General features: G+C 36.8%; 1 protein-coding gene across 6 annotated transcripts in view; it reads right to left on the minus strand.

Moving 5' to 3' along the window:
* The window catches only part of PTPN12 (protein tyrosine phosphatase non-receptor type 12), a 106,453-nt gene that overhangs the window by 65,804 nt on the left and 15,711 nt on the right, over positions 1-24,938 (minus strand). For all 6 annotated transcript variants that reach the window (XR_001823362.2, XM_017523144.2, XM_017523141.2 and 3 more), the window contains one exon: positions 495-603. Coding sequence is in view for 5 of the 6 variants with exons in the window: in XM_017523144.2 (XP_017378633.1) it covers positions 495-603 (109 nt within the window). In the remaining variant the exon portion in view is untranslated. The remainder of the gene's footprint in view (positions 1-494; positions 604-24,938) is intronic.

Below are 24,938 nucleotides of genomic sequence, written 5' to 3' on the forward strand. Positions count from 1 at the left end.
ATTAGAATGTAATGCTATCAATCTAAGACATATGCTTAGAGATACATATTCAGACTGCTGAAAATAGTAGACACGCAGATATTTGAGTCATCCTATAGTTCATTTTTTCATGCATCATTAATCAGTTAAGGCTCTTCTGGATATACAAAAAAGAATATTGTTAGCATTTTAGAAAATATATTATTTGTCTATTATTTTAATGAAATTATGTCTTTGAACAGAGAGTTCACAAAAGATATTTTCGCTCAGATTTACACTATTTAAAAGTAATTTAGTATTAGAGCAGCTATGATACTTAAAGGAAAAAAATTAAAAATTACAATCAGAAGAAAAAACAAAAAGCACAATTACGAATTATTATCTTTTAGTGTACTTTGAAAGATAGGCTAATTAGTACTTCCTTAACAATCAAACTCAGGAAGAATGAAGCTAGGTAGGTTACAAAAGGCTAATTAGCATTTCTATGTGTTCTATCAAGGGCATTTCAAACTTACATGGCAGTATGTCCTTATATCTGTTCTTTTTAACATTTTCTTCTTTTTCTCCAGTGGCTGTGGGATATATCTTTTCTGTTCTATATTTGGTAGACAATCTTCTTAACCGCTTAAAATACAAAAAATAAAAATTAAAGTTTAGAGAAACAGTTGATATTTTAAAATTTTTAATAAAATTTGCTGAACTCAATTCCTCACAACTCATTTTCCTGTCTCTGAGCTCTTAATTTCCCCATCCCTTAATAATTAACCCAAAGGATAATTTCTTTCATAGCCTAAATGCAAACGTAAGATTCATATTTACTTCACATGAGCAGCAAAAAGGACAAACAGAATAAAAGTAAGATACAATAGCTAAGTCAGAATATTTAACTCAGTCTTTAACACACTCGAGTAATCTCAGTGTTTTAACTAAGGGTCACAATAGCCAAGTTTTAAAATCATGCCTAAAAGAATTATGTACAGGTTTCTTTATTTCTTGTCTCAATAAACCATGAGCACGCACCCATGATATGCCAGGCTTTCTCCCAAGGCGTAAGCTAATAATTACTTATAAGAAACTGCAAAACAAAGTTCTTTCATATTGAATTGGAAATGTCCAACAAAGACCAATTCTGCTTATTCACTGCATTACAGAAGTAGTTTGTGGGTTAGTGACAAATTCTTACCACATATGGCAGTGGAGATGTTCTTTGGGCTAGAATATTTCTGTGTGCCAGTAATACACTTCCTGCTTTCAGAAGCACTGAAAGTCAGTATTGTGAATTGTTTAAATTCTACACAACTACATTGCTGAAATTTAATTTCAAAGGAACCTACTTTCTTTCAAGACATATTGAAAGCATTCTAGTTTTACTATTCAACAAATTATTAAATAGAAGTAAAATGAAAAGTAAGTCTGGTAAAATTTAACTTTCTCACTATATTATTTTTGCTATTTGTGATGCTGATATTTAAGGAACTAAAACTGACTATATTTTAAGAAATATTTTTGAAATTTTCTTCTTCCATGATAACTCTTTTAAAGCACATCTTCCCTCTTACCTCTTTCCCACTTTTCAAGAAATCCTAGATAGAGCTGTAATATAAGATTCTTGCCTTACTGTTATAATCTTCTTAGACATAAAGCACTTAAAATTACAAAAAGGCACTTACATTAAGAATGTTAAGCTTTTTTCTTTGAAAAACTACTAAAAATTTTATCATCACAATACTAGTGACCTACAACAGGAATACATTTTTTTCTTAATGACGATGATTATACTAGAATCTTATTCTGCACTGGCACAATGTCAAAGTAAAATTCCCCACATTTATGACGCTATTTCTTGTCATTTTCTGTGGTAATAGAGTTCTCCAAATATATACATGTGAGGGGAAAAACTGTATTCAAAAGTAAGTGGGGGCCGAGCATGGTGGCTCACACTTGTAATCCTAACCACTTTGGGAGGCCAGAGTGGGAGGACTGCCTGAAGCCTGGAGTTGTTCAAGACCAACATGGTTAACAAGGCAAGACCCTGTCTTTACAAAAACTAAAAAAATAAAGTAAATGGGATCAGAACTTCAATACAATGTTGGTGGAAAGGAACATTAAACCCAACTCCAACCAATCCCTAAGGGGGGTAATTGGGCAATTACAAATGCACATAACTCCTCAATCCAAGAATCCAAAGTACTTCCACAACTTTGTCTTCCAGATAAAAATGGGACATACATGACATGACTTATATACAAAGTTATATACCACAGCACTGTTTTTGTTTTGTGTGTGTGTATGTGGTTTTTTTTTTTTTTTTTTGAGACAGGATCTTGCTCTGTCACCCAGGCTGGAGTGCAGTGGCTCTATCTCAGCTCACTGCAACCTCTGCCTCCTGGGTTCAAGCAATTCTTGTGTCTCAGCCTCCTGAGTAGCTGGGACTATAGGCACATGCCACTGTACCTGGCTATTTTTATATTTTTGGTAGAGAAAGGGTTTCACCATGTTGGCCAGGCTGGTCTCAAACTCCTGGCCTTAGGTGATCCACCCACCCAACCACTGCAGCATTGCTAATAATAATAGCAAAAAACTACAAACAAAGAAACCTCTAGGACTGGCATAATTTGTTTTATTCATACCACCAAATATGAGAGAGCTGAAAAACAAATGAGTAAGCTTTTTATATACAGTGAGATGACAACATCTGAAAAATACACATTATGTGTAAAAAGCAGGAAACAATAGTGTACATTATATACACAGGGTAGTATGAATATATGTAATATACTACTACTGGTATTAAAGGGAAATAAAAACCTATTTGCATTTGCTTGTACATATGCACATATCATCTCTGGAAGAAAAACTATTAACAAAGTATGTGTCTGTGGGGAAGGAAAACGGGTACCTACCCATCTGGAAACAGATGGGAAGGAGGCATTACTATTTGTCTTTTCATACCTTTTGGGTTGTATGACTATACTGCCTGTTCAAAAAGACTGTACATAAATAAAAAAGGAAAGTAGAAAAGACTGTTTATGATGTCATTATTCCATATTAACAAAGATCCTTATGGTTACATATCTTGCATATTTAATTAGAACTTTTGTATTTTCTCTGCTCCAAAATCAAGTATCTGAAAAGATGTATTTTTCGATATTTATAGTATTAGTGCATTTCAAAATATTATATTTGAATCTGACATACAGAAGGATATCAACTTAAATAGTAGAAACAGAGGGGAAAGGAATACATCTTAGGTCACTGTCAATGAGAAAAAAATATTAAGTACAAAGAGTGGCTGAGTTTTATTATAAAATGTGAATGTACCTCAGGAATACCTGGTACAATCACTCTAAGCTGTTCTTTTTCATTCATTCATTCATTCATTCATTCACAGATGGGGACTCACTCTGTTGTCCAAACTGGAGCGCAGTGCCATGATTATGGCTCACCACAGCTTCAAACTCCCATGTTCAAATGATCCTCCTGCCTCAGCCTCCAAAGTAGCTGAAACCACAGGCTCACGTCACCACGCCCAGCTAATATATTATTTTTTTTTTGTAGGGTTGGGAGTCTCCTCATATATATTGCAGAGGCCGGTCTTGAACTCCTGGGCTCCAGCAATCCTCCTGTCTCAACATCCCAAAGTGCTGGGAATACTAGTGTGAGCCACCACGCCCGGCCCACTCCAAACTTTTCTTCTTTTACATGACAAATGATGTTATTGAGAAATGTGCAAAACAAAGCTTATATGTAAAATAACTTTACATTTCTCATATAATGAACCTTGAGAACTTTAGTGTCCAAATACTTATTTGTACTTTTAAAAGATATCTTCAAGTTGGAGCTTATTTCATACCAAAAAAATGTCAGCTTTATAGTAAGCTACATAAATTAAAATTCTGGATCTGGTACTTTCTAGCTTTGTGACAATTAACATATTTAACCCCCCAGCTAGCTCATCTATAAAATGGAGATAATAACCTCCACTCAACAAAAAGCCTAGTAATGGAGATAATAACCTCCACTCAAAAAAATAAAATGGCTCAATAAATGTTAACTATTATTATTGAGCTAATTACTAGAACTCTTTAAATGTTGTTACTTCAGATTTGTTTCTTTAAAATGTTTCCTAGATCAAAGATCAAAAAGAGTTGCATATTCCAGGCCAATGTATCCGCCTGTCAAATTTGGGTGTGCTTCAGAATCACCTGGAGGACCACATTTGCTAGGCCTCACCCCTACAGTTTCTGATTCAGTAGGTCTGAGGTAGAACCTGATAATTTGCATTTTTTAAAATTGCTCTCTAAGATTCTACTTAAAAAAACTCCCGTGATAATCATCTTTCTCTGTCTTTGTGTATGCTGCTTCTTTGCTTCTTGGTGGTCTCCCCACTTGCACAACCTTCAAATCTTACCTCTTTTAATTTTAAGCCCTAGCTCCTACAGTTTCTGATGCCCTTCATCCAGACGTAATCTTCCCCTCTGAGTTCTTTTACCTTTATATGTACTCTCAGAACACTTAACATTTCTTACTCTTATGATAAATATATAAAGATACATTTTATATACCGTTAAACTATAAACTCTGTGAGTACAAAATACCGCCAGATTAAGATCTTATTTGGCCTAGAGCAGTTTTTTTTTTTTAAACACCACCTCAACATTAATGTCCAAATAGTTCTTGAATAGAAGTAGCACCAAAGTTCATTTAAACTCTATGAAACAAATATCTACACATATAATTTCATTTTAACTTCCTGACCACCATTCTACTGTCTCTGATGAAGCTGTTACAAGGAAAGAAACAGAAAAAAATTCTATATTATTGAGAAATGTGACATAATATACTAAGAAACCTTATTCATATACTATGAGAACAGCACTAAACACTAATAAAATAATTCATTTATTATGTAATACAATTAATAAAATCCTAAAGCAAGACAGAATTTTTAATCATTTACTGTCTTAAATGGGCAAAAATATAGCTAAATGGTATATATATTAAGTTATAGGTACCCACCACATCCTTTATCATGTGTGACTTTTAAAAAAAAGGTAAGCAAATAAGTCCTTTAAAAAAGATATTTGCAATTAAATCTACTCCTGAAGATCTTTACTGAAACAGGGTCTCAACTCTGCTGCCCTGGCTGGAGTGCAATGGTGTGATCACAGCTCACTGCAGCCTTAAACTTCCTGGGCTCAGGTAATTCTCCCACCTTAGCATCCCTCAGAGAGTAGCTGGGACTACAGGCACACACCACACCCTGGCGAACTTTTTGTATTTTTTGTAGAGATGGGGTTTTGCCATGTTGTCCAGACTGGTCTCAAACTCCTGGACAGAAGCAATCTGCCCACCTTAGCCTCCCAAAGAGCTAGGATTACAGGCATAAGCCACCATGCCAGTCTATCCCAGAGATCTTTAAAAAGTCATACTAATGGGTGCAGTGGCTCACGCCTGTAATCCCAGCACTTTGAGAAGCCCAGCTGATGGGTCACGAGGTCAGGACTTCAAATATGAATTCCAAAAATAACTGTACTTCTTTATTACTGCTCTAAACTTTTGGCCTGGCCAAGATGGTGAAGCCCCGTCTCTACTAAAACAACAAAAATTAGCCAGGCGTGATGGTGGGCGCCTGTAATCCCAGCTACTCGGAAGACTGAGACAGGAGAATTGCTTGAACCTGGGTGGCAGAGGTTGCAGTGAGCCAAGATTGCACCACTGCACTCTAGCCTGGGCGACAGAGCAAGACTCCATCTCAAAAAAAAAAAAAAAAAAGTCAAATAAATGAATTCCAAAAATAACTGTATTCCTTTATTACTGTTCTACAATGGCAAGTCTGACCATTTTAGTCCCATTTAAAAATTCTTCTCTATGTCTATCATCTCTAACAAAAACTACCAAATCTTTGATTATAAAATATGTTGAATGTTGCCTGTCCAATTTTCTAGCCTCTTCTTATAATCTTACTAGAGTGTGATGCTTCAGTCATATAGAATTACCCCCACGACTACTAGCAGCAACCCTCCACTTCTTAAACATCAAAGTTGCACAATTTTTCCTTTCACTGGTGAGTAGGGCTCTGGCCGAAGTGTTATTTCCTTTGTAAAGGCTTTCTTGAACCTTCCCTCCTTTACTGCTGCCCTCTGCAATGAGTCTGTAATACATTGTTCTATTGCCACTTGTGAAAAGTATTTCATAAGTATTTCAGTATTTGTCTGTCTCATCCTTTAATCTATAAAACTGAAGGCAGAGATTAGACTATCTTATTGGACTTTATAGACTAATATCTAATGCAAGGCAAAACTCTCACTAAAAATTGCATTGAAGATTTATTAAGCCTCTCAGACAAGTCAGAGAAACATTTTTAATACTTAGAATTTTTGATGCAAACAAAATTCAAGTTTAACATTCATTTTGTTTTAAACAGTTTTTATTTTATTTCTTAAAACATTAAACTTGTATTCCCCTAATCCTAAATCAATAAATGGATTCTCAAAAGTCTCCAAAAATCACATGCAATGTGACTTTAAGATATCCATTTGTGTGTCAAGATTCAAGTTCTTAAAAGGGTAGAACAGTTCATTGTTCATCTAAGCTCCCAAGAATGTTTAAAATTTGTTAAATCTCTCCAGATTCAAAGAGCCATCTACTTGTCTGTCCACTGGATGTGTAATGGGCATCACAAACATGCACAGCACCACCATTCAACAGTAGCTCAAGCCAAAAACCTAACACTCATCCTTGATTTGTTCCTTTATCTCACTCTTCTCCTCATGAGCAAGTCTTGTTACCATCATTTCTAAAATATAGCTAATTCTCTTCATATTTACTCAACAGACTTTGAAGTAAAAATACATTTAGACAGACAAGTATCAAATTTAATTTTTTGGCTGGATTTTAAATCAGGACAATTAAGAAAACAATAAATTAGCACCAAAAAAACCCAGAACTAAAATGGAAATTAAGCTAACTGAAATTCCTTTTGGGATAAGATGGGATATAAAGAAATTAAATATCAAAGCTGAAGATCTCTCATTCTGTTATTAGACCACACATCCCTGCCCCAAATTCCTCAATGTTGTAACACTTAAAACAACATCAATTTCTTAAGACACAACTTTTAGTAAATATTCACATAAGAATATACAAATATTAAAACTATACCTTACATAAATAAAAATGTAATTACTTTATACTTAAGAGTTATATTGTAGCAAAATATTAAGACTACCTAAACCATAAAATCATACTCCTTTTACCTAATTGCTCTGAAAAATTTCTGAGGCAATTACTGGAGAATTCACCTAAATTTTCAAAGGTAGCAGGTTTGGGACATAGATGGCATTCAATAACCATTGTTAAGTAAATAAATTAATCTGGCTTTATATTTGAAAAATTTAACTGTTCTCAGTCAGAAAAACTATACCATCTTAATAGTATTAATTTAACCCTACAAGTTGCATGATAACTAAACCAAAATAATTCTTAAAACCCCAAATACAAATTAACTGCAGTATAAACTCGAGTATAATTTCCACACTATACTATCTCAAAGTAATACTACCTTATCACTATTTTATCTCTAACTTTACTAATATATAAAAATGTTCATATTGGCCAGGCATGGTGGCTCATGCCTGTAATCCTAGCACTTTAGGAGGCAGAGGTGGGCAGATCACTTGAGGTCAGGAGCTCAAGACCAGCCTGGCCAACATGGTGAAACTCCAACTCTACTAAAAATGCAAAAATTAGCCAAGCCTGGTGGCATGAGCCTGTAGTCCCAGCTATTCAGGGGCTGAGTAGTCTTTTCATGCAGTGAGTGGAGCTCATGCCACTGCACTCCAGGCTGGGAGACAAGAGCTCTGTCTCAAAAAAAAAAACAAAACAAAACACTAATGAAAAGAAAAACATGCATATCACTAACAATAATGATTCCAAGAAGCTAAAATAACCAAACGGTCTTTCAACTACACAATTGCAATGTGTACCTTTAGTTGCAAAATATGCAACTTTGCCTTTCAAAATTTATCTTCCCATCTTGCTTACTGTTCACCCACTGCTGCATACCAGACTAATTCTCTCTCATTCTTTTTCAGAAATGCACAGCTATGCCTCCTCATTTGAAGCTAACTCAGGATTGATAACAAAGAAAATAACTTTGAAGTTAATAGGGCCAGTCTTACGAATCTTGGGGTTATAAAATGATTCTGTGCTTTGCTCATGTCAAAATCTATGCTTCACTTATTCCCCTATTTGTCTGCCAAGCAAACTCCCTGCTTTCTACTAGGCCAATACAGAAATCATCTTCGTGAAATTTTTCCTGATAGTAGTACTGGCATACAGGCCCATCATCTACTTCCTCATCTCTATCCACTTTATATACCCCTCTTATCTAGAATATATCCCAATATACAGTAATTATTTAGATATGCACATACACTATCCCAGGAAGAACATGAATTCCCAGATTTAGATGGTATCTTCTTATTCTGTTAGTACTAGCTACTATCAGCATAGTCCCATAACAAACAGTACGGAGTAAATAAACTGTTTAGATCTTCTATGTAAATCAGAATTGAACAGTACACTTAACAATATATTGCTTACATTTCATTTCTACTTCACAACAGGGCAGCTTTAAATCAGAGAAGCTGAGGTTCAATTCCTAGGTTCCATCAACTACTAGCAAAGGAGATCTCTCCAATACAGCTAGATAATCTTCCCTGAATGAGTGCAACAGTCTTTAATTTTGAGAAGGTTTAAAAATAAAACCTTGTACTACAGACTTTATGTTTTAAAATAATAAATATGGTAAATAATAAATTAAATGAAAAAAAATAATTTAAAAAGCCTGTTCATTTTTTTGGCATAGCCTAGATAATATGCAAATGATTTTTTTTTTCTTTTCTCTTGTCCCTTGGTGAGAAAATCCAAACTTATAAAGCAAGTCTACCCCTTACGTACCCTGAAAGTGTATTTTTACGGAAATAAAAGTAGAATCCCACTTGAATTAGGAGGACAATAAAATTTTGTCATATATACTAATTTTATTGAAAAGAAAATATCTAATACAGTAAATGGAAAGTGTTCCAGGTTTGATTATTTTTGTTTCAACTCACAAGGCCCTAACCTTCTTTTACCCATTTCCTCATCATATGTTATCTAATGTCCCTCTACACATTTAACTTAGGCAGTCACTGGTTCCATTGCGATTCCATCAATCCCAATTTCAAACACTTGGTCCCTACAGCAAATTACCCTAAAATTCCAAAACCTAGATATTAAAACCATAGCTCCCAACTATGTCTTCCCTTCATCTGGTTATGATTTAAGAAAACACAATCACCACAGTCCCACTTAATCTTCATAGGGGCAAACTCTGCCAAACCCAGACTTCCAAAGTATTACAAAGCAATCCATCACTAATCTCATTATCCCATAATATATAATAAAAACATACAGTAAGCCAGGCACAGTGGCTGACACCTGTAATCTCAGCACTCTGGAAGGCCCAGATGGAAGGATCACCTGAGATCAGGAATTCGAGACCAGCCTGTTCAAAGTGGTGAAACCCATCTCTACTAAAAATACAAAAATTAGCTGGATGCAGTGGCATGAATTTATAATCCCAGCTACTTGGGAGTCTAAGGCAGGAGAATCACTTGAACCCAGGAGGTGGAGGTTGCAGTGGGCCGAGATCATGCCATTGCATGACAGAACGAGACTCAGTCTCAAAATAAATAAATAAACAAAATAAAAACATACAGTAAAACTGAGAATATTAAGTTCCAGTGTTAACATATTAAGCCAGAATAACATCAATTCTCTTTACCTCCAATTACAAAAATAAAACAAAGACTCTCAAATTAGTAACAGAGGTGCAGAATTCACACTTTCTTCTGCAAAAACAAATACAGTAGAGGAAAAGAGTCTTTTAGTTTAAGACAGTTCAACCAATATATGGAAAAAAAGTTATTTTTTGCAAGGCCAGAAACTGCCGGAAAGCTGTGGTCAGCTGACCAAACTTTCTAAAAAGAAACGACACTTCCTGTTGAACCTCTAACTCCTGAACCCTCTGAGAATTTCATTTTTTCCTTTATTGCTCTACTAAAATTACTTTTAGGGAATCAACAATCATCTCTAACAGGCATCAAAATCTTAATAGCTTCAATTCCTAGGGAGTATTTCATATAGATGATTCAACAGTCCCACCAACAGCACACAGTTTTATATTCCTATATGACTTTATCTAATTGAACCACTATGATGACTACTATCAATAAACCAGAAGAGGCTGGGCACAGTGGCTCACACCTATAACCCAAGCACTTTGGGAGGCCGTGGCAGGAAGGATCATTTGATCAGCTTAAGGAGCCACTTGGGGAGTTCAAGACCAGCCTGGGCAACATAGTAAAACCTCATCTCTATAAAAACAAAACAAACAAAAAACAAGCCAGAATAATGGGTACTGGCAAGGATGTGGAGAAACGGGAACCCTTGTGCTCTGTTGTAAAATGTAAAATGATGCAGTTACTATAGGAAATAGTATGGTGGCTCCTCAAAAAGTAAAGGTAGAATTACCAGATGATTCAGCAATTCCACTTTTGGGCACATACCTCAAATAACAGAAAGCAGGGTCTCGAACAGGTATTTGTACACCCATGTTCATAGCAGCATCATTCACAATAGCCAAAAGGTAGAAGCAACGCAAGTGTCATGCATTGAGCAAATGGATAAACAAAATGTAGTATATACATACAATGCAGTATTATTCAACCCTTTAAAAAGGAAGATTTTGACACATACTACAACCTGGATGAGCCACAAGGACATTATGCTAACTGATGTACACCAGTCACAAAAGATAGTATTATACAATCCTAATTATATGAGGTATCTTTAATTGTCAAATCCATATAGACAGAAAGTGTAATAGAATGGTGCTAAGGGATGGGGGAAGGAGAAGAATAAGTTTGGAATAAAGAGGTTGGTTTAATGGAATAGAGTTTTAGCTCTACAAGATGAGAAGAGTTCTAGAGATTGGTTATATAACAATGTGAATGTACTTAACACTACTGAACTGTACACTTAAAAATGGCTTAGATGATAGGCTTTATGTTACATGTATTTTACCACAATTTTAAATAAAAGATTTTTTGAAAGGGAAAGAAATCCTTTGTAGTTGTTGGTATGGAATTAAATGTCCTATCCAGTATCAAAAAGAACAGCTAGTTGCAGGCAAGTGCCATTAAAATATCTCAGATGACCAGGTCACGTAATATTCATACAACATTAGTAAGCTCTGACCGACTCATGAATTAACTTATGATTTTCCCAAAAAATACTTTAAAATTTGCTGACATATTGGATTCAGAAATTTATAATAAAAAAAGCTTCCTCTTCAGACTCAATGATCACTTTTATGATGATGACTGGTTTGACATCAACTTCACCTAACCTATCCTATGCCCAGGGACTGTTTTAGGTGCTACTGATACAGAGGTGAATGGGACAAAATCCCTGCTCTAATGTGGTATATATTCCAAAAATAAATTCTAGTCATATAGTACTTGTTATTCTTGCCTTTTATATCCATCAAATTTACACATTTTATCCCATCACTGCTAATGCTGCTACTGCCCAAGATTATAATTCACTGCCTCACAGACAATCGATTTCTTTTTCTTCCCCCACAGAGCCTCGTGTCTTCCAAATATATATTCAATAAAGCAGGGCAAGTCTGTTAGACACAATAGGCATTGATAACCCATTCAGAACCTCACATAGGGAATTGGCACCCTATTTTCACATTCAGTTCAATAAGTTTATGTAATATAATTTGTAAAACTAGAGAAAATAAACTTAAAACGCTATTTGAAATTTAATATCTGTAGTTAACAATCATATTGATATATGAAGGTAATAAAAAACAGAAGCGTAACTTAAAATAATTTACCTAAAGTAGTATCTCCTTGTCCTAAATAACATACCTAAAGACACTAACTTTTTGATTCACTTATTTATTATATCACCTACAATGTTATCAAGGAATGCTTTCAGTCTTTTACCATCAAGGCAAAATGTGCACAATAAAGGGGTTAGATAATACACACCTATAAAAAACTCAACATATCAAGTGATCCAACGTATTGCATATAACCATACTCAGAGCTATGACTTATTACAGCTAAAGGATACAAAGTGAAAGCAAAGAGAAAGGCACAAGAGGTAAAGTCCAGAAGAAACTAGGCATAAGCTTTCAAAAATCCTCTCCTGATGAAATTACACAGGAACCACTTAATTCCTGCAGAAATAAGTTCTGACAACATGTGTGAAACACTGTCCACAAGGGAAGTGCATTAGGACAAAAGTGCCTAGGGCTTTCATTGGAAGCTGGTTACACAGGCACTCTGCCTAACGATATACTAAAATTCCAGGCTCCCAGAAAAAAAGTAGGTGTTCAAGCAACATAAACCATATTTTTTTTTATTTTTGTGTTTCAGAGAAAGAGTCTTGTTCTGTTACCTATGCTGGAGTGCAATGGCATGATCACAGCTCATTGCAACAAAACATTTGTAGAGACGAGGTCTCACTATGTGGCACAAGCTAGTCTCAAACTCCTAGGTTAAAGGAATCCTCCTGCCTTGGCCTCCCAAAGCACTGAGATTACATGATTGAGCCACAGGCCCAGCCTATAAACCACATTGTTTGTACAATTCAGTAACAGTGAACCACTCTTATCAGGATTATCCCCTGATGAGAGTGATAAATGATAAATCCTCCCAAAAGTCTAAGTTCCCAAACACCAGCCAAGAGATAACCTTGTAACCAGACCTTTTTAAGGATAGCAGTCTTAAGCCTGCTATGTTACTCTCTTTCTGCATACAGGTATCAGAAGAAAAAGCAAAACTTCTCTCTCCTCCCCTCCATTCACATCCATTTCCTTTTAGGTAGCCAGTTATGTTAATTCCTCTTACTAATAGCTATTTTAGATTGTCTCACAAAAATTTTTGCATACTTGGACATAACTATTTTATGCACATATGCAAGTATTTTTAAGGAAAGATCCTTTAAGTTGACATGCTGGGTCAAAGAGTATGTACATTATCACTTCTATTACAAGTGGCCAAACTGCCTTCCAAATTGGCTTCACCAGTTTACCCTCCCCTTAACAGACCTAGAAACCCTAGTCTTCTATATCCTTACCAACATTTGCTATTCTCTATTTCTTTTTTGTTTGTTTGTTTTCCTGAGATGGAGTCTTGCTCTGCTGCCCAGGCTGGAATGCAGTGGCGTGATCTCGGCTGTGCTACAACCTCCACCTCACGGGTTCAAGCTATTCTCCTACCTCAGCTTCCCAAGTAGCTGGAATTACAGGCATCCACCACCAGTCCTGGCTAATTTTTTTCATTTTTAGTAAAGATGGGGTTTCACCATGTTGGCCAGGCTGGTCTCAAACTCCTGAGGCTCAGGTGATCTACTTCCCTTAGCCTCCTTTGCTGGGATTACAGGTGTGAGCCACTGTGCCTGGCCGCTATTCTCAGCTTCTGAATTAATGTAATTTTTGAGTTTTTAGCAAATCTGGTAGATACTCCCCCAAAAGTTAATGTTGATTAACTTCAATTTTTCTCATTATTGGAGAAGTTGGTGATTTTTTTGCCTGTGTTCAGCACTTATTTGCTTTTTTCTTCTACTAATTATCGTATCATACGCCCATGTTTCTACTGAAATGCTGTTTTAATTGCTATATAGAAGCTCATCTTAAAAATCCTTTCTATAAAGCCTTGCATGAACCTTCTAACAGTATGTGACTTTTCCCTTTTAAGATTCCTAATTGCCCAGTGTAAATGTACCTAATGCCACAGAACTGTACACTTAAGTGATAAATGTTTTGTATTAATACATTTTATCAAAATAAAACAAAGGTGCAAAAAAATTTGTCACTCCATCTTAAGAACAAGTAAGAAGCTAAACAAACTGAAAAGTCAACAACTTTTCTCAGATGCATAAGACAAGTTAAGTCACAGATGAAACAGCTGCCCCCAAACTGGAGAGACAGAAAGTGAATACAGAGAATCACAACTAATCAGAGCAGAAACACTCACACAGCAAACCTCCATAAGAGACCTGAACTGTAAATGATGAATTGCTAGAGGCTCCATGTGAACAACAGTGAGGGTTAAAATCTACAGAGGAGGCTGGGTGCAATGGCTCATACTTGTAATCCAAGTACTTTGGGAGGTGGAAGCGGGAGGAACTCTTGAGCCCAGGAGTTCACGGCCAGTCTAGGCAAACACAGTGAGACCTCACTTCTATAAAAAGTTTAAAAATTAGCTAGGTGTGGTGGCGTACATCTGCAGTCCAAGCTATGAGGGAGGCTGAAGTGGAATGATCGCATGAGCCAAGGAGGTTGAAGCTGCAGTGTGCCAAGTTTGTGCCACTGTACTCCAACCTAGACAACAGCAAGACCTCTCTTAAAAAACAAACAAAAAAACCTCCAAGTGGACCCAATCAGAGGGGGGCCCCCACACTTCCGTGAGTTTTACTTCCAGGAACTCTACCAGGTCCTCACAGTAAGTATCAGAGAAAAATCCCTTCATGCTTCCAGCAGTGGGGGAGAAAAGGGAGCCATTATGCAACAAACCAGAATACTCCATTCTTCTTAACAGGGTTGCCCTATGACGAAACAATTTAACCTGAACCTAACCTGCTAGGGTTTTAGCAGAGCCTTACTGAATGGAGGTAAGTGAAATACCCAAATATAGGTCACTGAAGCCTTTCTGGCTTGAATCCTGGTGAGGTACTGAGACACAGTTCAGTAACTAGTTCTGTAAAATAATCTCATCATCCATAAAGTGGTACAGTGTTATCTGAAATGGACTTGGATTTGCTGGAAACATAGACTGCAAATGCCAGAGCAACCATTTTAAAAAGTAAAAAAAAGTAGCTGGGCACAGTGGCTCACACCTACAATCCCAATATTTTGGGAAGCCAAGGCAGGAGGATTGCTTGAGGCCAGGAGTTGAGACAGCCTGGGCAACACGGTAAGACCTTGCCTTCACGAAAAATAAAAAACATTAGTTGAGGGTTGGTGGCACACACTTGTAAATACTGGCTACTTGGGAGGCTGAGGCAGGAAGACCACGTGAGCCCAGGAGTTTGAGGTTGCAGTGAGCTATGATCATGCCATTGCACTCCAGCCTAGGCAACTAAGCAACACCTTGTCTCTTTTGAAAAAACAACAACAAAAGTAAAACTGATATGCTAAGAAAGGACAGTCATATAATATGTTGAATTAAAACTGTAAAAGACAGAAAAAGAGTGGAAGATCAAAAAAAGAAAAGAAAAAAAAAAAACAAAATAGTAGCAAATATGGTAGACATTAATCCAGTGCTAACAGTAATCACTTTGAATGTCAATGGTCTAAATGTACCAATTAAAAGACTATCAGAACAGATTAAAAACCAAGACCCAACTCTATATGTTGTCTACAAGAGATCCGCTTTAAATGTACAGACATATATAGATTAAAAGAAAATGGATGGAAAAAATATATATAACACAAAAAGAAAGTGAGAGTAGTTATATTATTAATTTCAGATAAAGCAGATTTCATGGCAAGTAAAGTTATCAGGAATAGGGTGGCTTTACGTCATGATAAAGGGGTCAATTCTTCAAGAAGACATTATATAATCCTTAATTTGTATGTGTCTAACAACTGTGCATAAAAATATGTGGGGCAAAACCGACAGGACTGCAAAGAGAAACATTTGAATCCACTATTATAGTTGGAGACTTCTATACCCCTCTATCAGAAAGGGACAGATGAGGCAAGCAGGAAATGAGTAAGGAAGGACACAGCTGAACTTACCAGTACCATTAATCAACTGGATATATAATGCACATCTACAGACTAAAACAATCACAGAATATATATTCTTCTCAAGTTTACATGAAACATTCACCAAGAGAGACTAAATTCTGGGCCATAAAACACATTTCAACAAATTTAAAACAACAACCATACAAAGTATCTGCTCTAAGATGGTGATAGAATTAAACTCGCCATCAGTAACAGAAAGCTGGAAAATTCCAAACTACAACTTTCCAAAATGTGTGGGAAAGCACTGCTTAAAAGGAAATTAACAGTACTGAATATATACATTATAAAATAAGATCTTGGTGTGGTGGCTCACGTTCACAGTCTCAGCACTTTGGGAAATTGAGGCAGGGTGATCACTTGAGCCCAGGAGTTCAAGACCAGCCTGGGCAACATGGCAGAACCCTGTCTCTACAAAAAAATACAAAAATTAGCCAGGTGAGGTGGAACATGCCTATATTCCCTGTTACTCAGGAGGTTGTGGTGGGAAAACTACTTGAGCCTGGGAGGCTGAGGCTGCAGTAAGTCGAGATTGCACCATTGCACTACAGTCTGGGCAACAGGGTGTGATCCTGTCTCAAAAAAAAAAAAATTCACAAAGCACCTATCATGTGACCACTGGATAGGCACTCAATTTATAAAGACAAGTAAGACCTGGTCCTGGCCACTAAAAACCTCACAACCTAGTACAAGACACAGAAAAATATATAACTGCAATATGGTATGGTAAATATAATAGAGACAGCTTTCAAAAAAGGAGAAAAGATAGGTAGTATCTTTACTCTGTCAATCCCAATTTACTTAATCAACAGTTTTCTGCCATATCATACATTATCATTTAATGATTCCACACTCACCCTGCCCAATAGCATATGCTTATGATACACCAGTAGCATAAGGGTGGCAGCACAGAAAGTAGAGAAATGAGAGAAGAGATCTAGGGCCAAAAGAAAAGGAGAGAATGACAATTGTGAAAGAAAATAAATCTCAGGACCCCCAAATCACTAAGCCGAGAGAAAAGTCAAGCTGGGAACTATGTCAGGCAAACCTGCCTCCCATTTTTTCTTAATAAGATAGCTACAAAGACAAAAAGCTACATACCTCCCTCACAATTTGCCCACCAGGAAATTCCTTGTGGACAAAGGACAGACAGAACTCAAAGCCATCTCTCTAAGGCTCAACTGAGACAAATGTGTATCTGATTATTTCCTGTCCTATTGTTTATGTAAAAATGCAGATTCACAGAGCCACTCTAAATTGTGTATTCAGTGGAAGGCTATCAAAACAAAGTAAGCAACTTTTCGTCTCTTACCTACTTATGACCTAGAAGCCCCACCTAAGGTTGGCCCAACTTATGTCTCTGGTCTCACCAAAATGTATAAAATAAAGCTGTACCACGACCACCTTGGGCACATGTTATCAGGACCTCCTGAGGCTGTGTCACAGGAGCATCTTTAACCCGGGCAAAATAAACTTTCTAAATTGTTGAGACCTATCTCAGATACCTTTTGGTTTACACAATAAACTAAAACAGACCAGCTTTTTGACCAGTCCTCTTGCCGCTTTCCAGCTTCTCTATTCCCTAAAACTATTACAGCAGGTTACCTTTCAGGACAACTCATATATGTGACAGGATTTCATGAGAAGGGCAATTCTCCCACTACTTTTAAATACATAAATAAATTTCAAAAACTCATTCTCACCACCAAACCACTCCAAGTTGTCTTATTAATATCTTCCTATTTTCAAAAAAAGACTTTTTTTTTTTTTTCTGAAAACAAAACCAGAACAATTGCCCTACCCATTTCTCAGTGCTTTTGACAACTTCTAGTTGTCAAATCCTGGTTTAATCCAAATTCTCTTTCCAACTCAATCCACTTGGCCTCTATACTACCTCCAGGTTCTTCTCCTAACTCTTCAGCACTGAGAGCAGTATCATCCTCAACCAGAACCTTAAATGTCCCTGATAGGTTCTGTGTTTCTCTCTGTTATTCTCAGTATATGTTCTTTATCTCACAAATCTCACCGTCCATGAGTCTAATGATCACAAATTCTAGAACTATAGGGACAATCCTGACACTAAATTCATCGGAGATCTAAATTCATTACTACCACCTCAATATCTCCTTCTCACTCTCTTCCAGAGAACTCAAACTCAAGACATCTATAATTAATTACTTAATTTCTCAAACTCATCTTTCCTCCTATATCCCCATCTTATAATTAACATTCAGTGTCCAAGTCAGCTTGGATAAGTTTGTCCTCACACTCAATTATCACCAAGTCTTGTTAATGCTATCTCAGAAATGCTTTCCAAATTCACCCCTTTTCTTAATATCCGCTTGTCATTGCCTTTAGACCCTCCTGATGAAACTATTGGAATAGGTTTCTAAGCGGTCTGTGCTTCTGTCCATATCCCTCCAGTCTATTCTCTACAGGGCAGCCAGGGTGTTCCTGTTAAATTAAAATGTACGACAACGTCATAGCTCAGAATAAAACCAAAATGTCCTCATGTCACTTAAGCCCTTAGGATGGCCTACAAGAACCTAGAATATCTGCCATGACAACAAACCACACCACAAATCTACTGTTCTCTTCCTTGCTCATTCTGCTCAAGCACACTGGCTTCCCTGATACTCCTTCAGAACCTCGCGTTCTTGGGTAATCATTATTCTTTTCTTGGAATGCTCTTTCTATACATAATAAACGCATGCCTCACTCTCTCAAGTCTAGGTTCAGTGTTCTAACCACCCAATGTAATAATATCTCCTACACCTGACATATGGTAGATTAATCATAGTAATAGCCTATTTTTCAATCCTCCTTATATGAAAGCCACATGTGCCTCTGCAGTTCTTCTGACTTAAAAGGTAGGAACTATTTCCCTAGCCCTTGAAGTTGGGCTGGCATTGTAACTTGCTTTGACGAACAGAATGCAACAGAAGTGACAATATGCCAGTACCAAGCCTAGACAGGCCTTATGTATTTCCCGTCACTTGATTTTGCACTTCTGCTACAGCCATGAGAGTTCCTGGGCTAGTTTAATGGGGAATGAGAAACATGTGAAGCAGGGACTGCCAAGTAACTCCAGTCATCCCAGTCGCAGCTGGGCTAGATCTGCTGATGGCTAGGCAGTCCCCAGAAAAGTGAATGAACCCAGTCAATATAGGCAAAGCTACCTAGCTGACTATCCACAATATGTAAAAGTATTTGTTACTATATGCCACTTAGGTTTTGTGACTATTGTAACATTATTGTGACAATAGATAACTGATACATTGTACTCACTTTCCGCCCTATTCTGCTTTATTGTTCTCCACAGCACTTTAACAGCTGACCTACCATACACATATTTACTTGTTTCTTAGATTATGACTCTTGTCAATAGAATGTAAGCTCCATAAGGAGTTGTATTATTCAAGGTCTACGATGGTACCTAACACACAGAAGGCATTCAATTGACTGAATAAAAATGAGCATGATGGCTGGGCGCAATGGCTCACGCCTGTAATCTCAGCAGTTTGGGAGGCTGAGGCAGGCAGATTGCTTGAGCCCAGGCGCTTGAGACCAGCCTGGGCAATACAGAAAAACCCCGTCTCTACAAAAATAAATAAATAAATAAATAAATAAATAAATAAATAAATAAATAAAATAAATTTAGCCAGGCATGGTGGCATGCACTTGCAGTCCCAGCTACTCACGAGGCTGAGACAGGAGAATCACTTGAGCGTGGGAGGTGGAGGCTGCAGTGAGCTAAGATCATGCCACTGCATGCCAGCCTCAGCAACAGAGTGAGACCCTGTCTTTAAAAAAAACCAAAAAACAAAAACTAACTAAACAACACAGTGTTTATAATAACTCTCAATGACATACTTTCTCTGTCAGGACTTCTATTAGTAATTAATAAAAGGGAAAGCTGGGAGAGAAAAGAAACTAATAATCTCAAAGCCAAGAGGCAGAAGAATGTATCTGACATTCTGAACTTACCACTCTCTAATGGGTGGGAGATAGAAATCATGGATTTGGAATGAACACTGTAACTTTATGCAAAGCCAATACTTGAGGGTAATAATGAGGGAAAACTTTTCTTTTAAACATGCTATGCAGATCATATTACATACACTATAGTCAAAGCACACAATCTTTCCCCTAATAAAACAGTATTTTTTATACATTGCTTGTACTTTCCATGTTTTAAAAGAGCATGGGCCCCAATCAAAAGGGATGTATTTGCCAAGTTTTTTGGTCTAGCATGCACTTTTCTCCCTGTCTTTTACTAGTAAAATAACAAGAATATTTTATGCAGTCTTTGTGAGGACTGTCTGACATAATTAAAGCAAAGTGTTCAGTATAGCATCTAGTACATAAGTGGCCAACAAGTATTACCTTAGTATTTCCAATGTCACTTATCATAAATGTTTGCATAAATCCATTTGTCTCTCCTCCCAAACTCCTACTAAATCAACTACACCATGAGTGCAATACTCTATTTAGTGCACTAAAATATTCTCAGTATTCTAGAATATCTAGCATATAAGAGGCACTTAAATACTTGTGACAGAATGACAACAAGAATACTGCAACCACAATAATTGCTTAGAATTTTAAAAAAGTACTGACTGCCCAGAAAACACCTACTATTAGTTTCAGAGGGCAGAATGGGATCAAGAGTTAAAAGATGAAAGCAGTTTATGATGCGTCATGAGGAAGAACTTGCTGAAAAGAATAAAGAAAAGGAAAGAAGAAAGCTCACATTTATTAAGCACATAGTATGTAGGTGTTTTACATAGTTAGCATCTTTATTCCCTTTCTCTTGTACCTCTCCAAAGTTTATTTTTTTTTTTAGGCTGGGTCCTGTGATCTCAGCTCATTGCAAGCTCCACCTCCCGGGTTAAAGGGATCCTCTGGCCTCAAGTGATCTGCTTGCCTCGGTCTCCCAAAGTGCTGGGATTACAGGCATGAGCCACTGAACCAGGCAACAATTGTTTTTTAATGGTGACTTTGAATAAATCCAAAAGGAACAGTTATGTCCTGCTTCATGTTACCGATGGGACCTTCTGAAAATAACGTTTATAAATTACTTTAAATATGCTAGAGGAATTTCAGGGGGGAGCTGGAAAAAGTCAGATAATTTCTTGTGCTTTCTAATAAAAAAATTTGGAAGGGTAAAAGAGAAAACATTAAGAACTATGTAAAACACATACTACATGCTTAATAAATGTGAGCTTTCTTCTCTCCTTTTCTCTAGTCTCCTCAGCAAATTATTCCTCATAGTGAATCTGCTTTCTTCTTTTTAATTTTTTTTAAAGACATGGTGTCACTCAGTTGTCGAGACTAGAGTGCACTGGCACGATCACAGCTCACTACAGCCTTGACCTCCTGGGATCCAGCAATCCTCCCATCTCAGCCTCCCAAGTGGCTGGGACAACAGGAGTATATCACCATGCCTGCTTAATTTTTAAAGAAATTTTTTTGTCGAGGTGGAGTGTCCCTATGTTGCTCATGCTAGTCTTGAACTCCTGTGCTCAAGTCATCCTCCCACCTCAGCCTCTCAAAGTGCTGGGATTATAGGCATTAGCCACCGAGCCTTGCTCTGCTTTCTTCTTTTAACCCTGATCCCATTCTGCCCTCTGAAACTAACAATAACTTTCCTTCATAAAAAGTAACTTGATAAGTTTCTAAGCACAGTAGATGAAAAAGCATGGGTTTGAGGATCAAGCCCCAACTTCACTACCTGATGGGATCCTCTTTCAGCATGTTTCCAAATTGTAAAATAAAATCAATAGCATTTATTCTTCACAGGGTTACTTGCTAATAAAATTAATTTCAAATGTCAGAACTCTAAAATTTCAAGCTATTACAGAATAGTAAACTTATTGTGAGCCAAAAGCAAAAATATTATTTTAAAAAATATCAGACCGGGCACGGTGGCTCATGCGTGTAAACCCAGCACTTTGGGAGGCTGAGACGGGCGTATCACAAGGTCAAGAGATTGAGACCATCCCGGTCAACATGGTAAAATCACGTCTCTACTAAAAATACAAAAATTAGCTGGGCATGGTGGCACACACCTGTAGTCCCTGCTACCAGGAAGGCTGAGGCAGGAGAATTGCCTGAACCCGGGACACGGGTTGGGGTGAGCCGAGATTGCACCATCACACTCCAGCCTGGGCAACAAGAGCGAAACTCCATCTCAAAAAAAAAAAAAAAANAAAAAAAAAAAAAAAAAAAAAAAAAAAAAAAAAAAAAAAAAAAAAAAAAAAAAAAAAAAAAAAAAAAAAAAGAAGACATATTCTTTTTTTCAGATCACAACCAGTATTCTTCTTCAGATGTAAGATCTCAACTAGTACTCTAAATTTTTAGATGAAATAGTTTGAGGGACAATAAAAAATTAGAAAGTATTTGATCTGTCATATGAGAAATGGTTGAGGGTACTGAAAATATTTGGTATAAGAAACATATTATCGATAATTATTTTCAAGTTATTCTATTTCAAAGAACAGCCAAGTTAACAAGATGGAGGAGGGCAAACTACATTGCTATGTCTCTACTCTGAACTAGGCATTTTTACATCTTTTTTGAAAAGGAAAGATTCACTGAAAATTTCCTCCCAATTTCTAAAACAAAGCATGTTCACTATACCAAACAAAAAAAAAACTGTACAGAAAAATTATCTAGAAGTCCAACATTAAAAGGTCAATATGGCCAGACACAGTGGCTCACTCCTGTAATCTTTGTGCTGTAGGAGGCTGAGGTGGGAGCATTGCTTGAAACCAATAGTTCAAGACCAGCCTGGGCAACAAAGTGAGACTCTGTCTCTACAAAAAATTAAAAAGTAGGTGAGTGTAGAGGTATGCATCTGTAGTCCCAGCTTCTGGGAGGCTGAGGCAGGATGATCACCTGAGCCCAGGAGTTCAAGGATGCAGTGATCCATGACTGATTGTACCACCATACTCCAGACTGGGCATTAAGACTAAGACCCTGCCTCAAGGGGGAAAAAAGGTAATCATTATACCACAAGATATTTAAGTTTATTTCTAGTCTTTTATTTTATTTTTAGAGACAGAGTCTTATTCTTGTTGCCCATGCTGGAGTGCAATGATGCAATCTTGGCTCATTACAACCTCTGCCTCCTGGATTCTCCTCCCTCATCCTCCTGAGTAGCTGAATTATAGGCATGTACCATCACACCCGACTAATTTTTTATTTTTAGTAGAGATGGGGTTTTACCATGTTGGCCAGGCTGGTCTCGAACCCCTGACCTCAGGCCCACCTTGGCCTCCCAAACTGCTAGTATTACAGGTATAAGCCACTGTGTCCAGCCAGTATTTTAAAATATTAATTTACTTGTTCAAGGAAGCAACTGTGTGAGAGACAAGCACTAGAAGTAAAATAAAGTATATGTAATTACAAATTATGAAAGTGCTAGGAAGCTCTTGAATCTGGGCTAGACTTGTGACATGCTTTGTCCAGCAGAATGCTACAGAAGTGACACCATGTGGGTATAGAGTGTAGGCCTCTAAGAGACCCGGCAATTTCTTCGATGTCTGAGACTACCAAGCTATGAAAAATCTGATGTGGAAGAACAAATACAGAAAGGACTAGAGGCTAGAGGTCCTAGCCATTCTAGCGGAAGCCCCAAATACATGAGCAAAGTCATTACAGAATAATTAGCCTTGAACTAAAAGTAGTTGCATGATGCCAGAGTCCAGGGCAAGACAAGCATAAACACCCATCCAGTCAACCCACAGAATTGTGAGAAATAACAAATCACTGTCATTTTAAGGCACTAACTGGAACTGTTTGTTACAGTTATAAATAATTACTAGTGTTGCCATTTACTAACATTACATATTTGGGTTTATATCATATTTCCATTTAACATCAGTATCATGAACATTACCTCATTCAATCCTCAAAACCCAATGAGAAACCACTTAAGGTCAGCCTAGATCTTTTAAGTTATCTCTGCATATACCATAGAAAACTGAAGCTGCTAGGGTATTTGATTAAATTGATTGTCGCTTTAATAATTTATTAGTCAAAGCTTCCTAAATATTAAAATAACAATCCCGTTACTACCGCTCTCCTAATAGTGCCACACAAATCTTCTTATGTTGCTATCAGAGCAACATGGTAAGTTAAAGCAATGTTTTCAAACCGTGTGATCCATTAGTGGGCAGTGAAATTAATGCAGGATACTGCAATAAACATCTTCTTTAAATTAAGGAGAATAGAAAATAGGAGCACATTGCAAGGAGTTAAGGTAAGAACTGTTAGATGAAGGTTTTGTTTCACTATGTGTATTTCTAATCACCATACACAATGTATTTCTTAAATAGGGTTAAAGTCAAAAACAAAACTTGCTTGGGCATACATACCTACCGCCAATTATACAAGTTGAGTATCCCTTATCCAAAATGCTTGGAACCAATCAGAAGTGTTTCACATTTCGGATTTTCAAATATTTACACATACATGAGGTATCTTGGGGATGGGACCCACGTCTAAACACAAAATTCATATGTTTCATATATACCTTATACATATATAGCCTGAACGTAATAAGATATTTTTTTAAATTTTGTGCATGAAACAAAGCTTTGATTGTTACCTATCACATGAAATCAGGAGTGAAATTTTCTACTTGTAGTGTTATGTTGGCACTCAAAAAAATTTGGATTTAGGGGCATTTCAAACTTCAGATTAGGGATGCTCAACTCTGTATTTTCAAATAATTAAATACACTATACACATTCTTTTTGTCTCTGTCACCAAAAAGGTCCAAAACACAAAAAGAGGAAGGGGTTGCTTTTTTCCCCTCCCATTTATTTAACCTCTGACTTAATGCCCTAATCATGCTTCCTTCCTATCATTTATTTACAACAACATCTGACACTGTGTCCTTTATTCCTACTATTATGAATTCTAATATTACAAACTGCTTCTGTTTTAAAGATAAGGAGCTAAGATTGAGAGTGGTTCAAATCACTTATACTTACTCAACGTTAAAGTAAAGTAATGGCCAGGTCTAACACATATCTAACTGTTGTGACCCATGCCATTAGACTGTCCACTA

This window comes from Cebus imitator, unplaced genomic scaffold, assembly GCF_001604975.1.
Source record: "Cebus imitator isolate Cc_AM_T3 unplaced genomic scaffold, Cebus_imitator-1.0 Scaffold26, whole genome shotgun sequence".
Taxonomy (NCBI): Eukaryota; Metazoa; Chordata; class Mammalia; order Primates; family Cebidae; genus Cebus; species Cebus imitator.